Source organism: Rhamphochromis longiceps, linkage group LG22, assembly GCF_057381845.1.
Source record: "Rhamphochromis longiceps isolate RC_006_pf linkage group LG22, R_longiceps_female_GT1.1, whole genome shotgun sequence".
Classification (NCBI taxonomy): domain Eukaryota; kingdom Metazoa; phylum Chordata; class Actinopteri; order Cichliformes; family Cichlidae; genus Rhamphochromis; species Rhamphochromis longiceps.
In genome coordinates this window covers 6,929,701-6,945,483 of record NC_140577.1, presented here as the reverse complement: position 1 = coordinate 6,945,483, position 15,783 = coordinate 6,929,701, and the positions used below count along the sequence as shown (strand labels likewise).

General features: G+C 43.8%; 1 protein-coding gene across 13 annotated transcripts in view; it reads left to right on the top strand.

Annotated features, from left to right (window-relative positions):
• Positions 1-15,783, top strand: part of macf1a (microtubule actin crosslinking factor 1a) — a 234,715-nt gene that overhangs the window by 200,265 nt on the left and 18,667 nt on the right. For 11 of the 13 annotated variants that reach the window (XM_085396334.1, XM_085396340.1, XM_085396331.1 and 8 more), the window contains 18 exons: positions 2,429-2,590; positions 3,576-3,746; positions 4,874-5,040; positions 6,282-6,441; positions 6,874-7,200; positions 8,170-8,254; positions 8,837-9,063; positions 9,986-10,192; positions 10,282-10,509; positions 10,628-10,846; positions 10,936-11,139; positions 12,829-13,054; positions 14,152-14,378; positions 14,512-14,634; positions 14,770-14,871; positions 15,002-15,103; positions 15,263-15,436; positions 15,584-15,739. In XM_085396334.1, coding sequence (XP_085252460.1) covers positions 2,429-2,590; positions 3,576-3,746; positions 4,874-5,040; positions 6,282-6,441; positions 6,874-7,200; positions 8,170-8,254; positions 8,837-9,063; positions 9,986-10,192; positions 10,282-10,509; positions 10,628-10,846; positions 10,936-11,139; positions 12,829-13,054; positions 14,152-14,378; positions 14,512-14,634; positions 14,770-14,871; positions 15,002-15,103; positions 15,263-15,436; positions 15,584-15,739 — 3,267 coding nt within the window. The remainder of the gene's footprint in view (positions 1-2,428; positions 2,591-3,575; positions 3,747-4,873; positions 5,041-6,281; positions 6,442-6,873; positions 7,201-8,169; positions 8,255-8,836; positions 9,064-9,985; positions 10,193-10,281; positions 10,510-10,627; positions 10,847-10,935; positions 11,140-12,828; positions 13,055-14,151; positions 14,379-14,511; positions 14,635-14,769; positions 14,872-15,001; positions 15,104-15,262; positions 15,437-15,583; positions 15,740-15,783) is intronic. The other 2 variants (XM_085396343.1, XM_085396341.1) reach the window with 1 other exon arrangement.

Below are 15,783 nucleotides of genomic sequence, written 5' to 3'. Positions count from 1 at the left end.
AGCGACTAATACCTGTAGAACACTTAGTCATTTCGTGTACACACACACATAATTACACACACTGATTAGCACTTCTGCACAAAAAAGAATCCTATAAACACACAGATATGGAAGTACACGCACAAACGCACACGTGCGTGCTGGCATGGACGACTTGTAGTTTGATGCCATATATAAACCAGATGAGCAGAAACCTGTAAAGCCTTTGATTATGACCAACTGCAGCTCAACAACTTCCAGTCCAGCTACAACAGCGAGTCTGTAAATGTCTCCAGCACATCATAAATCCGGGTGTAAGGATTTCAAAGCTTTAGACTTCAACAAATCATGTCCTGAATGGTAATTCTTCTTCTCGAGATTTATTTTTCATCATAAATTTAAAAGCCTGAAGAAAATTCACTCTTTAGTTCCACATTTTATCACGTTAAAAAAACATTACTTAGCAGAATGCGGATATCTGAAGATAACCTTTGATTATTCTTAGTGAATCTAATAGAAAAACTTTGAATAGAAATCTGTGGAAAGTTCAGTTTTCTGACCTTTCACCTGTTCACTGTCACCTGACTTTAAATCGATGAATGCAGGATTGTTTTGCATCTTACAATTTTACAAAAACACAACATATCTAACATTTCATAGTGAAAATAATGACCCATTTATCTAACACAGTATTACATTATTACTTTGGTAACACTTTCAGCTGTGAATGCTCCCAATCTGTGGTGGCATTTCCCTGAAACCCAAACCTTTATTTTCCCATTTTCTCCTCTCACTCGCTTTAAGTGAGCCCCCCTCTCCTCAGTGTTTAACACCAGCTATTTTCCCTCAGGCATTGGATTTACCACAGTCTTGTGTATGTGTGGCCTGGATGTGCACATCTGGTTATTGTGTGTGTGTGTGTGTGTGTGTGTGTGTGTGTGTGTCTCTTTGTGTGGCCATTGGGGTTTGGCTGCAGTAGCATCACAAACCACCACCACCAGACCTAATTCTCCCTTTTTGGACCGATTCTAAATGTCAGGACTTCTCAAATGTTTTCACGACAGCCCCCTCCTCCCCGCCCCTCAGCCCGGCATTACTGTCATGGATTCCCATTTGATGGGATTTCATCCCAGAGGCAGTCAAGAAGATTTCCTTTGTGGTGGTTTGCAGCGTTCCCACTGGTCAGAAAGTTGGTGGAATACTGTGAAATTTTCGACCTTGTCTTGCGGATTTGGCAAATTGTTGGATATAACAGGATGGTTTACTGGAATTTAGCAGAATGTCATTCTTTTTGTCCTGACATTTTATTGCATTAGGTCGTGGTTTGGGGCTATTTTTCTTCACAGTAAGGCTGCAGCGAAAACTGTTTACCCCTCTAGAAAAACAGCATTAATAAACCAAACAGGAACAAGAATTTATAGGTCTGGGAAGAACTCCAGATTCTGAAATGTGGAAATTATAGTCAAGTCACACAGGTTTGTCATGTGATGTTTTTGTGGGGCCTTTGAAAGAAATGTAGGATATGAAAAACGCCCATCACAGTTACCACGGGACGAGTAATAATATTAGATTGTCAATATACGGTTTCAAAAATCTAATATATTTTATTTTTCCCAAGTTCGAGATAAATAACTTGCAGATTAATACCACTCAGTTTACTACTGACACCTTAGCTGCTGGAGAGCTTTGCAGTTTTCCATCGGTGAGCCAAACGGGACCCGTCACCGCTGCAGAATGTGTTTGCTTACAGCCGTGACACAGTTTTACTCTGAGAGAGGGAGACTGACTTATTGGCTATCGCTCAGTCTTTTTCGGCCTGGGAAGTCAAGTCTGGTTGTCTTTAGCGTCGGATGGCTGCTTCTATTGTCATCACAAGATGGCTCCAGCCCTCCACTGTGACGTGCATGCGTGATTAATGTGGCCAGACAGGCAAAGTTGTGTGTGTATGTTTTATAAACGTGTGTTGGTGTAGGTCTGCCTGCCTGTTTGTGTGTGGATTTGGGGGTGTGAGCGAGTGAGGGCTGTGTGCACCCATACGGTACGGTTTGTGTGTGTGTGTTGTCAACTCAGCCTTTTCCAGCCATCCTGTTACTCGTCTAAACCTCTAATCCTCGTAATCCCCCCCTCACCCCTCCTTTTTTTCTCCTCCTCCCTCCACCCTCGTTTTTCCAGTTCCCTTCCTGTCTCCCACTCCTCTCTATCCAGTATATCCACTTCTATATGTAGGCACATAAAGTGGGACGGTTCACTTCCAATTGTTGTCGTGCAGATTGAGTATGTGGTGTATTTTTGGCTGCAGACTGCTGCTGAACTGTGTGTTTAAATAAACAATTGAAACTCTTTCTTTCCTTCTGCATTTTTTCTTTTCTTTTTTAATAATTCATGGATGGAGTAAGTCAGTCAAACAGTCAGTGACAAACCCCTTTCTTTCTCTTCCTTCTCCTCTCAGGCTGTGGAGAGAGAGCAGGTAGACAGCATTCAGCCAAAGCTGCAGCACGTCAACGCAGTGGGTCAGGGTCTCATCCAGAGCGCCGCCAAACACACCGACACCCAGGTGCTGGAGCACGACCTGGAGACCACCAACCTCCAATGGAACTCACTCAACAAGCGGGTACGGCTCTAGAAAAGATCCAGTGATGGTCAAAACCATCAGGATCAGGCAGGGAAAACAGATAATAGGCCAAAATCAGCAGCGTAAGCACTGTAAGCACTCAGCCTTGGAGATGGTTTAAAGGTAAAACCAAATACTTAAAGCTCACTGGTGCATCTGTACTGGTCTCGACTCCTGTGTGTTTTTCATTATCTCAGCAAAGATGTTTAATTTTCACTGTCTTCTGCATCACATCAAAGACTAAGAAAATTAAGAGTTATAACGTTGTCCTTTTTTTTAAATCACATTTTGAGTTCAGCCTTTTACTGTAGCTGCAGTGGCAGCTTGTTGTTATACTTCTCTATATATATTTACCCGTATATGTAAAAGGTGGATGTAGACAGTCACAGATTTTCTTTTGATTTCTTAAGTTTAGCATTTTCAGCAGGGCTGTTTGGGGGTTTTTGGAGCCAGGTGTTATCATAGTTTGCCGAGAGGGTGAAGTGAATGAAGCTTTGTTAGAAAGCTGCCTCCACATTCTGTGCAAACTGGTGACAAAGATGTTAAAAGAATTTCTCACTTCATGCACTGTGTGTTTCTATAAATAACCACACAGCAGTGAAAACTGTTTTTAGAGTGAATTTGATTCAAAATGCTCCAAAAGGCACCAAGAAAAAAACATGCAGTCCAGTTCATGGCTCCAGATATCGGAGTTGAAGGGTACCAGCTAGCAGTTTACTCAGAATCCACCTGACAAGTGGACGAGTCTGTATTAAGTAAACTCGTCATAAGCCTCACTATTCTTTAAATCTGTTAGTTAAGTGCCAAGCTGTTAACATGACTATTTCTTCTCTTTAATTCTGCATAAGTACATGAAAGTCTTTAGGGATTGACTTCCTTTGGAGCTTATTGGCTCTTTCTTTATCCCAAGATATAACCTCTTGACTCTATTAAACCTACGAATCACTTTTGTTTCCCTATTCACAATCATCTCTGCTGTCCTCAGGTGGCAGAGCGGATCGCCCAGCTGCAGGAGGCCCTGCTGCATTGTGGGAAATTCCAGGATGCTCTGGAGCCGTTGCTCAGCTGGCTGAGCGACACAGAGGAGCTGGTAGCGAATCAGAAGCCTCCATCGGCCGAGTACCGCGTGGTCAAGGCCCAGATCCAAGAGCAAAAGGTACGAGAGGGATGAGAGAGGAGGGAAAACATGAAGAACAGTTTCAGTGTAAAGTAAAGCAGCACAACACTCAGCAGCATCAGTGAGTTGCTTTAGGTCATAAGTGAGGCTTTCATTCCGCGTCTGCTCTGATTTTAAATTTCACAGATTTAAAGCAGCATTATTTATGCTATTCAGATGTCCTCAGTGTCCTTCATCCTCAAACAACCTCAAAAAGTTATTTGAATGACGAGCGCATGCACACAAACACATGTACACTCGGTCAATGGTCCGTCTGACTGGCATCCAAACGGCCCCAGCTGACTGTCTGCCAGCGAGACTGGCATAAAAACACACACACACACACACATATGTGCACACATGGTGGAGTTGTATTGTTTTCAGAGACACAGTCAGACTCCTTCCCTTGTTTATCCTACATACATTTCCTGTGTTTGTGCACATATGGGGCCGTAGTCTCAGCCAGCGATCAATCACATGTGTTTACCTCCGTGACGGAGAGTCACGTCACCTGCAGGGGGGGTGCGTTCTGAAGCCGAGCTGTCAGCAGAGGTTCAAAGCAGGGAGAGTGGGGCTGATATCTAAGCAGGAAGGAATTAACAATGAGAGACGTCGTTTCTTAATGTGCAAACAGTCCGATCAAAGGTGACAACAGCCTTTGTTAATGTTTAACAGTTTAGATGGAAAAGATATCGGCCAACCTGCACTATCAGACAAATTGATTTTATTAAAAAAGGAGACTTTCTCTGATTCCCTTCACTCCTTTCACGCCTCAGACACATTAGCACAGACTTGCATGCTTTGTTGAGGCATATTTTCTGATTTTAGTCACGCCGCCCTTTGACAAACATCGACGGATTAGCTTTCACGTTCTGATTTGAAAATGAGAGCGTGTTGACAGAAATGTAATTACTATCAAATTTAATTAGGTAGTGTTATTGAGCAGATAAACAGATGACTTCTAATGCGTAAGCTTTAAAGCCAACTTCATTATTGTGTTCAGTTTTTGTTTTAATCAGGTGTTACTTAACTTTATGATCCATTTCCAGACTCCACTGCTGTTGAAATGCGGTCTGTTATTTCGTTCATACTCCAAACTTCGCTAAGTGTGTGTTCCTGTCCTTCAGCTCCTCCAGAGATTGTTAGATGACCGCAGACCGACAGTGGACATGATCCAGGCTGAAGGAGAGAGGATTGCAGCCACAGCAGACTCTCAGGACCGAGAGAAGATCCAGACCCAGCTGCAGAGTCTAGCAGAGAGATGGTCTGACCTGCTGGACAAGGCCAGCGGCAGGTAAAGCCCCTCACAGCTAAGGTGGCCCAAAGTGGGATTTACAGTCTTTGCTGGTGACAGAAAGACGCTCTCATGCGGTCTTCTGAAAAGCCAGATCTGCGTATCCTGATTTGGGTGACGATACGCTTAAATCCAGCGCTGATTTGCTGAACAGAAAAGTATGCAAGAAGCACAAACACTGGCAGCAGTTTTCAATAGTTTAATACTCGTTTTCTAGAGTTGTCCACATATCTTCAACACAGTGCTCTGATTAGTCCACATAAAAACATGCAGATGTGGGTCTGCTTTGCTTTGCACCTACAAAATACCTGAGAGCTACTGTACCAGGTTCTGTGAGAAGAACCCAGGTCCAAGCTCTGATGGTGTTTTCTGTTTTTAGTCCCCTTCAGCGTCGTCAGTGCTAAAGTCTAAATCTTTATCCTTTTTTAAAGAAAAACGCAGCAGAGATGATTTATGAGTTAAGATGTTCCTTGCTGCGTGTAACGTTGTGACTTAAGTCTACCTCAACATCATGTTATCTCTGTGTGGCTCCATCGAACGCCTCTGTCCCTGAAGAAATGTTGGAATCATAACTTTTGGTTCCTGTGGTGTAATTTTAGAGGTTCTTTTGTTCACCAGGGAAATGATACACATAAATACACAACACACAAAGCACAGCTAAGAGGTTTGATACCTCTGATGTGTCTGCTCGTGAAAAGTAGAGGAGTCATAATGTATAATGTTACTACACATTCATGCCCGGCTGCAAGCTGTAGCAGATGATAGAAGAATCTCTGACATGTCTCTGGAGTTTATTACAGCGTCTTTCCTGAACACACACACACACACACACACACACACACACACACACACACACACACACACACACACACACACACACACACACACACACACACAGTGTTGCTTTCTGTACAAACACGCGATAAGCTTTTCTTGGCAATGACTCTCACTTATCTGCGCACAAAAGTCGTGTTTTCTTACCACTTTGCAAATCCTCCCTCTGCCTCAGTCAAGCTACAGTAATCTGTTTTATCTTTTCATGAAATACTTTTAAGCTGAATTATTTATGAGAAACATTTAATAAACAAAGATATAACCACTTTATGACAAACATCCAAGACCCAATCTGTCAGTGACACAAAAAACAAACTGTGAAAGCAATAAAGAGACCCCTCTCCTCCTGCCGCTCCTCCTCCTCTTCATCATGGAGTTTTCTCACCTCCTCCCCTCTCGTCTCTCAGACAAAGGCAGTTGGAGGAGCTGCAGGTTTTGGCTCTTCAGTTCCACGAAGCCCTCGAGCCACTCGGGGAATGGCTGAGCACCACGGAGAGACGCCTAAGCTCTGCTGAGCCTATGGGAACCCAGACGGCAAAGATCACCCAGCAGATCGTCAAACACAAGGTACCGTTTGCCCTCAGAGACCCGATTAGGGTAAGACGCTGACTTGCATTTAGATTTTATAGATTTTCATTCCCCGTGTGTCGAGGGAAAAGACGACGCATCCATCCGGACGAGCAGAGTCGGCGATCTTCATTGATGAAAATCATCCTAGAACCACAAAGCACTAATTTACAATCAAAACATGACCTCCTACGAGTTTCCTTTTATTGGTTTTTATTTCAGTGGTGTCAAGTTTTTTCTCTTTAAGTCATTCAGTCATCCATTGATGTTTGTCGGTTATGATTTTATCATCTGCATGCTCATATTTTAAGTTTTTATCCATGTTCTTTGTGTTTTTCTTTTCTTTGTTCACCTCCCTTCACTTCAAAAACACTCTCTCTCTCGCACACACACACACACACACACACACACACGCACACCTTCACTTCCCAGGCGCTCCAAGATGACGTGTCTTCCCGGGAAGCCGAGGTTGACCACCTCGAGTCGCTGAGCCAATCGCTGAGCCCGCTCAGCTGCGCGGCTGATCGCGATTGGTTAAGCGAACGTGTGGGATCGGTGAGGTCTGGTCACTCAGAGCTTGCTGATTGGTGCTCCAGGCGGGCGGGCCTGCTGGAGCAGGCACTGGCCAACGCTCAGCTGTTTGGGGAGGACGAGGTAGAGGTGCTGAACTGGCTGGCGGAGGTGGCTCAGAGACTGGCTCAGGTCTCTGTACAGAGCTATCGGCCCCAGGTGCTGGCCGAGCAGCACAAACACACTCTGGTACGACTTGATGAACACACGCTGAGTGTCACTAGAAGCGCTTCATCTCCTCAAAACTCAAGAACTTAGTAACTCTGTCTCTGAGAGAGCTGCACAAATATAAGATCCCTTCAGTAAGATAACAGTTTGTGTCATGGGCGTTAAACACTTCCAGCTCCACATGTTTATTATTGGACTCTGCCAGAGTAGCTTTGTGTAATTGACAGTTTAAAATAATCTTTATTTATCCCGTACTGAGCCCTGGTGTAGCCCCTCAGTTCATCCGCTATAAAAGACCTCATATCCACTCCTCTCCCTTTAAGCCACATTTCATCTTACTCGCTGCCCCTCACAAACAAAAGGTTTCAAGCAGGCGGGTCGGGTGAATAGTAGTGTTCACATGTGACGATGTTAAGGACAGTCTCACTCTGTGACTGTCTGAAATGGAGCGTTTAGAGCTTAAGTGGGTCAGACCAGTGCAGCTGCCCTTCTATCAGTGTCAAAACGTTTAATTAAACATTTAATTATTTTAATTTCATTTCATGTTTATCCATTATTTACCTACTTTGGTGTTGTGTCAATGAGGAAAAGCTGCAAAACCTATGCAAATAAAGTTAAAAGTTTAAAATTGATTAACTACTTCATGTTTTCCAGTTTTTGAGCCGATTCTGGCCCCTGGGCCTTATGTTTGACACCCCTGGTTTAGAGTTTGAAGGACTACATTGACCTCTTAGGTCATTTATAATATGAGCGTCCATCACTGTAACAGTACATATGACAGATCCTAACCATAATAGGTCTCCTTTAAGGACCGAGAAGCCTGAAACAGAGCTAAACCCATTTAAATCAAGTGTAATAAACATTATAAACAGAGTTTCAGTGAGTATAATAAAACTTGGATGCTGTTTTATTTCTTACATTTTTCCAGTAAGTCTTTGGCTGCAAAAATAAAACAGTTAGTGTTCATTTTCACTCCTTTTATTCCCTCAGGCTCTGAATGAAGAGATCTTGAGCAGGAAGAAAACCGTGGACCAGGCCATCAAGAATGGACAAGCTCTACTCAAACAGACCACAGGTGATCGCTCACGTCTTTGTGAATCTTCTCAGGAGTTTCTTCCTTTTTCGGCTTGTACTTAAAAGTGTTGGTCTGGTGTCGGGTTGTGCATTAAATCTGCCAAAGGATAAAGAAACTCTTAAATCAGTGTTTTTTACGGATGCAGAAAGTCCAGGCTTTGGGAGAGACTCGCATCCAAACCACATATTTTTTGATCAGCAGTGAACCAGACTGTAACATCTGGTTTTTGTTTATCTTGGTATATCTTGATATTAGCCATGCTGACTGTTTCCCCTTTAGTGAGTTGATTGTTGGTCTACCCATGACTGCATTTTGTGTTTTTATTGTCATATTTAGGCCGTTAGACAAATGTTGTGGCCATAAAAGGAGCGCCAAGCTGTCAAACTGAGGATCCTGTGAGATTTTACAGAATATATCGATATTTTTTTTTAGATTGAACAAGTTTGTGTGCCTCACTAAAGATTCTGCAGAGATAATATGCTCGGCTGGAATGAAGGAGATCATATTTTTATACACTCTGCACATGGTTTGTTGACGTATCCTGGTTGAACCCAGTTACCTGACCTCTGCGTCGTCCTGCAGGTGAGGAGGTCCTCCTGATCCAGGAGAAGCTCGACGGCATCAAGTCTCGCTACGCCGAGATGACGGCCGGCAGCAGTAAAGCCCTCCGTACCCTGGAGCAGGCCCTGCAGCTGTCCACGCGATTCGCCAGCGCCCACGACGACCTCAACCAGTGGCTGGACAGTGTGGAGACGGAGCTTAACACTGTTGAGCCCGACGCCTCACCCGCCTACCAGGAGAGACAAAAGGTGGGAGGAGTCGGGTGTAGTTACGATTCTTATTCTTTTAAAAACAGACTTTCAGATTTAAACGGCAGCATTTTTCTTTTTTGTTAATTGTGTTTTTATGGATGTTGTAAACTGTTTCCATTTAGCCAAAATAACACAAAAATAATCGTGTGCAAACATGAAGACCGCAGAAGGGATTAAAGGCAGCTTAACTGGATTTCTTAAGTTAAATATTTAGACACGATGATCTAATGTTTGTGCTCCAGTTTTTCACACGAGAATCACAGGTTCCTCGTGTATTTGTTCCTCTGCCAATAAGCGAGTGGGTCAAAAATTTGTGTTTGGAGTATCGCTGTAACACTGCATGCATCAGTTGCAGGCATTCTTATGTGCACACTGATTTTCAGTTTCTCCAGAATCTGCTTTAAAACAGGCTACGATGAAGCATCGTCATCTTTTTTTACTACACGATCAGCTTTTGCGCTTTTTAGTAACCAGTGCGCTGCTCAGTCAACCACATTTTACAGCTTTTAAAGATCATTTTTTAACATTTTCATAATAAAGAAATTGTACAAAATGTCTGAAAAGCTCATTTAACTCCCGTCTATAATGACATTTTCAGCCTTTCCAATCTCAACCTACCCACAGCTGAGTTACCATAGAAACATTGATTTCTGGGAGCTCCATAACAGTTTGTAAAAGCTATTGAAAGGATTATTGCCATTTAATTTGTTCCAGTTTTTTCACTCTTCGGTGACATTTTCGGTGTTCTCATTTTGACTCAAGCAGCAGAAAAAAAACAGATGATACACTCGATGCCATTTAGACAAGTTTATTTCAGCTTTACGTTGATGCATGTGGTCATATTAAAGAATTGATATAGGAAATATTTCTGCTTTTTTGCAGATTGTGCTCTATAAAACTAAAAGTTTCACTGTTGCAGGAGTTGAAGAAAGTGTCAGCAGAGAAGCGTCTGGTGTTGGATACAGTGAACGAGGTGGGCAGCGCTCTGCTGGATTTAGTGCCTTGGCGAGCCCGGGAAGGCCTGGACCGCCTCGTCGCAGACGCCAACCAGCGCTACCGACAGTCTGATGAAACCATCACTCAGCGGGTTCAACTGGTACAAGCTGCCATCCAGAGGTCGCAGCAGGTACTGCAAGTAGTTTAATAAGTCTAAATTTTCATTCTATTTTTTACTTTGATTGGTTAAAATGGCTGAACGCTAACTCCTCCCTTCAGTATGAAGAGGCTGTGGATGCAGAGCTGGCCTGGGTTGGGGAGACGGAGCGCAAACTGGCATCTCTGGGGCCGCTGAGTCTGGAGCCTGACGTGACCGTGGCCCAACTGCAAGTGCAGAGGGCGTTCAACATTGACATCATCCGACACAAAGACACAGTAGATCAGCTCCTCAGCACCAGAGACGACATCTTAGAAGCATGCAGTGATGCTCAGAAGGATGCACTCATGGTAAGATGCTCACAGACACAGTTCTGGGCGTATTGAGTGAACGGGAAGGAAAGTGAGAACCTTCAAGAAGTGCAACAGAAATAATCTCTTATATCTGAATCGTCATCCTCTTCCTCAGCTCAAGACGGGCTCTTTGAGCGCTCGTTATGATGCAGTGAGTCAGAGCCACAGCGAGCGGTTCTCAGCTCTGGAGCAGGCCCAGGTTCTTGTGGCTCGGTTCTGGGAAACCTGCGAGGAACTGGAGCCGTGGCTGGGTGAAACTGAGACCCTCATCGCCCAGCTTCCACCACCAGCTATTGACACAGATGCTCTCCGGCTGCAGCAGGACCAGATGAGAGTAAGCGAAGACCTTGAATATCATAACCTGGTTGTGCTTTTCTGATTAAAATAAATGCTCACTATCCGTGTTTTTAATTTCCTCTCCAGCTGCTCAGGGAGTCCATAGCAGAACACAAGCCACACATCGACAAGCTGCTGAAAATCGGACCTCAGCTGGCCGAGCTCAGCCTGCAGGAGGGTGCGAGTGTGACGCAGCGCTACGCAGATGCCGAGAAACGGTACCAGGCCATCAAAGAGGAGGTCAAAGGTCGTGCTACAGTACTAGATGAGGCGGTGTCCCAGTCTGCACAGGTAGGGAGGATAAACTAAATGTTTGGACATTTTTGCCTCAGCTGCAGACCTGGGTCTAATAATTTTAGTAAACTGTGCCAAATTTGTGTAGCTACACCAGTGTGGCCGTCAGCACAGATAAAAGAAGTGCTTTTGAGCCCAGGTCTGTTTAGAGCTTTAATGCAGTGTCTGCAGCCCACAACTAAATGAGTACGTCTGACATGATAACAGCATGAGATGTATGCAAGTGTGTTTTTGTGTCTAATGCCTGCTCTACACTAGATGATACACGATTTGATGGAGATACATTTACATTTACTTACACGTGCAGTAAAAGCTACATTTTATTTTAGTCGTTTTCAGATTTTGAATTTTTTTTGTTGTTTAGCCAAAGTGGCCTCATGTAACTGTGTTTCATCATACGTTCATAGCAAAACATAATTTTTTGTGCCATATTTCATCTTCTTATCAAGTAATCTTCTTTACAGACGTTTAACTTTTTCTTTGCATTTCATTTCACGAGACATCACTGAATCACGGGTGTTGCTGCCCTCGATGTATCAGTTTGTACCGTTTGCATGACTCTGATTTAACTCATTGCATTGTTTCTCCACCCTCTTCAAACCAATCCACATGTGGCTCCCCTCTCTCCCTCCACCCGCACTGTCCACCACTTTCTTCTCATCCCTCACTCCAAACTACACCACCTCGTCTCTCCCTCTTTAATCCTTAACCTTATGTTCACCTCTCATCCTTGCAACCCCCATCCCTTCCTCCATCCCTTGTTCATTGTGGATGTGCTGTGCGTGTTGCCCCTCACCACCATTTTCTCCACGGTCACTGCTCACTGCAATCACCCAGCTGGTAGAGGTAAGACCCCTGACTGACATGAAACCGACACTCAGGGTGTGTTTGGGCCACATGATTGGATCAAATAACAAAAAATGAATCAATACTAAAGCAATAAAACTTTCACAAATCAAGTGCTAATCATTGGGCTTTCTTTTTATTTCACATTTGCAGGATGAAAGCTGTTATCGATTTTTTTTTAAATAAATGATTAAAGTTCAGTATTGAAAGTAATCGTTTATTCACTGGAAAATTAACTTGAATTGATTTGTGTCAGCTACAGTTTTATTGATTGAAACATTCATAAGAATCATGTTGTTTCTCACCCTGAGTGACCAAAACATTGAATCAGATCGGTCCCTTTGGTTTATGATTGCAAGCTTGAATAAAGCGTCTACACCAGGCTTGATTCAAGTCCTAGAGGTCCTTCTGTATCATGTAGCGCTCTCCTCGTGGTTAGATGAGATTTGTTTTGTCATAATCAAGCAGTTTGATTTCCCTCTAGAAAGATTATCCTCTTAGGAGCTGAACCACGAGTTCTTTCTTCTGTAACACGTCTGCTACATTTATAGTTCCCTTTTGTGTGGTAGGTTTGAGTCCCGCGTTGTCATAGTTACATAACCTGGCTGGCTTGTTGAAAGTGAAGAAGTGATATTTTATTACATTTTCTCTTGAAATCTGAAATGAAATTATAATAAAAATTATAATTAAAAAAAAGTTTGAGCAGTCTGCCACAGATGGCTGCCCACCTACGCGATATCTCAGTATTTTCCCGCTTTCAACATGTCGCCCAGCTATCGAACTCTATCAAATTCTCTCCTCCGTCAAAACGTCCTCTTACACGTCTCCTTATGCCCTCAGTTTCACGACAAGATGGACCCACTGTTGGAGACTCTGGAGGGGGCGGTGCAGCGGCTTCGGCAGCCTCCCCCCGTGGCTGCAGAGGTGGAGAAGATCAGGGAGCAGCTGGCAGAGCACCGAGCCCAGGGACTAGAGCTGGACAAACTGCTGCCAAGCTTCTCCGCCCTCTGCGCCCGCGGCGAGGAGCTCATCGGCCGAGCGGCTCATGACGACCCTGCTGCTCAGGGTGAGTGACTCGAGGATGAAGCTGTCTGTCAGTGACAGCTTCACAATGTGTAGACATAAAAGAAGCAGGCAGGTCACAAAGTTGTATTTGTCGCATATTCTGCATCCAGCGATGAGGGGCTGGATTAACTGATCTCATGACATCTTGTTTATGGAGGACTAAAACTGCCAAAATCATAAATAAACGATCAATTCACACACAAAATTTTTTTTATAGATAGATAGATATAGATATATGATATGAATTGAATTGAATAAATAAAAAGTTTTTTATAGAGAGAGGGAGAGAGAGAGCGATCTGTATATGATTTGAATTGAATAAATAAAAAGACTGAAATGTAATTTAATTAATTCAGAAAAAATGATCAGTTTGACATTTCAGAAATCAACAAATGCCTATATTTTAATTCAATTATAATTGCATTATTAAGGATTTAATGTCATATTAATGATTATACTGAATTAGTCATTTAGTTTTAATTCGGCAGTGTCAGTCCTCCGTATAACTGGCTTATAAACAAGCTACTAACTGAACAGTGCAGCTCTGACACCTTTTACTGGAAATGGAAAATTCAGGCTCTGACTGGAACAAAACATTTCCCTGTCTAAGAGTACAGGGCATCAAAATTCGGAGTGGTTCAGAATAAAGAGGCTTCTGTAACCTTTGTAAAAACCATTACAATCTTATTGTGGGCTCCAGTCCAGTAAGTTCACTAGCTGAAGAGAGTGGGTCTCTAATTGTCACCAGGTCAGTTCGCAAATCTTAAAAAGAAAAGGAAAAGAGGAGAACCAGCAGTGAAGTTCTGCTCAGCACATTGTGAGACAGAACACACACATCTTTGTTGTGTTGGCCTTTCTGCTTTGATGCCCTGCAGCCCTCCTCAACATGAAAGGCCTCACTGTGCACTGGTAGTGGGAGTGAATAGACCAAACATACCAGTGCAGTACATGAGATGTCAGGATCCAAACTAATATGACATATGAAACTGATACCAGACTGCATTGTGTGACCTAAGAAGTGTTTCCCAGTCTGACCAGCAGCGTTTCTATATGAACCTCTTTAAAATGTCACTTCCCTCTTTTCCTGTTTTCATGCAGCTGTCCGTTCCCGCCTCCTCCGCCTGCGCTCTCTATGGGATGAGATCCGGCAGCGTGCTGAAGAGCGAGAGGGGAAACTCAATGATGTCTTGGACCTGGCTGGGAAATTCTGGGCCGACGTGGCGGCGCTACTGAGCACGCTCCGAGACTCCCAAGATATCGTGAAAGACCTGGAGGACCCCGGAGTGGACCCATCGCTCATCAAACAACAGATTGAGGCTGCTGAGGTATGGAGGAGGCAGAAACATGCTTCGTGAAGACGAAAGAGTTCATCAACAGCTGAAATGTTTGTTTTTGTCTTTGTCCTCCACATTTTTATGCTAAACGAGTCATTATGATGTCCCTCTGTGCATGTGCTAGGCCATCAAGGCGGAGACGGATGGCCTGAGGGAAGAGCTGGAGTTTGTCAGGACCCTCGGAGCTGACCTCATCTTCGCTTGTGGAGAAACTGAGAAGCCTGAAGTCAAGAAGACCATAGATGAGGTTAGAAATCACAATTTCCTCTGAGATTAATAAAGTATATCTGATTCTTAAACCAGGATCACGTTGTTGTGAAAAAGTGACCACTTCCTTCTGAAACGTTTTACTAAACGGTGACTCTTTTTATCGCTCTCTCAGATGAATGCTGCTTGGGAGGGACTGAACCGAACATGGAGAGAGAGGATGGAGAGACTGGAGGAAGCCATGACTGCCTCAGTTCAGTATCAGGATGCACTGCAGGTTTGTGCCCTTTCTTGATACAGCTGTATAGCAGTGCTACCATAAAAAGCTCAGTTGTTTTTGTACCACTGTGGCGATCAGGACGTTCCCGTGGATTACTGTTGGAATAATTTCTGTGTAATTTTTCCAGTCCATGTTTGACTATCTGGACAACGCAGTGATCAAGCTGTGTGAAATGTCAACTGTGGGAACTGACCTGGGAACTGTCAAACAACAGATTGAGGAGCTTAAGGTTGGAATGATAGTTGGATTTTTCACTAGTTGTGTATAAAATCTAGATATCTTACAAACACTTTTTAAAGTCAGATGTATATCAGTGCCTAACAACAAGCTGTTCTCTGTCTTATTTCGCACCTCGCTCTTCTACTTGCGCCTCCACTGACCTGAGCAGCAGTACAAGGTGGAGGTTTACCAGCAGCAGATTGACATGGAGAAGCTGAGCCACCAGGGGGAGCTGCTGTTAAAGAAAGTGTCAGACCAGACCGACAGAGACATGATCCAGGAGCCGCTGACCGAACTCCGACACCTGTGGGAAAACCTGGGGGATAAAATCACCCAACGACAGGTGTTGAAAGCACATCTTAACATTTAAAATCTGAAATTTGTTCTTCGTCTCAGCTCTTCTGTTTCTCCCGAGGAAGCTGTTGATATTGTTCTTTTTGTTAGTATCCTGTAGAATTGCGTGTATTTGACTGTCTTTCTTCTACCACAGCACAAACTGGAGGCTGCCCTGCTGGCTCTGGGTCAGTTCCAGCATGCCTTGTCTGAGCTGCAGGCCTGGCTGACCCACACACACACCACTCTGGACACACAGCGACCCGTCAGCTCTGACCCCAAGGCCATCGAAATTGAGCTGGCTAAACACCATGTATGTCCTGTTATTACCTGCAGGAAGTGTATCTCTGTAATCAG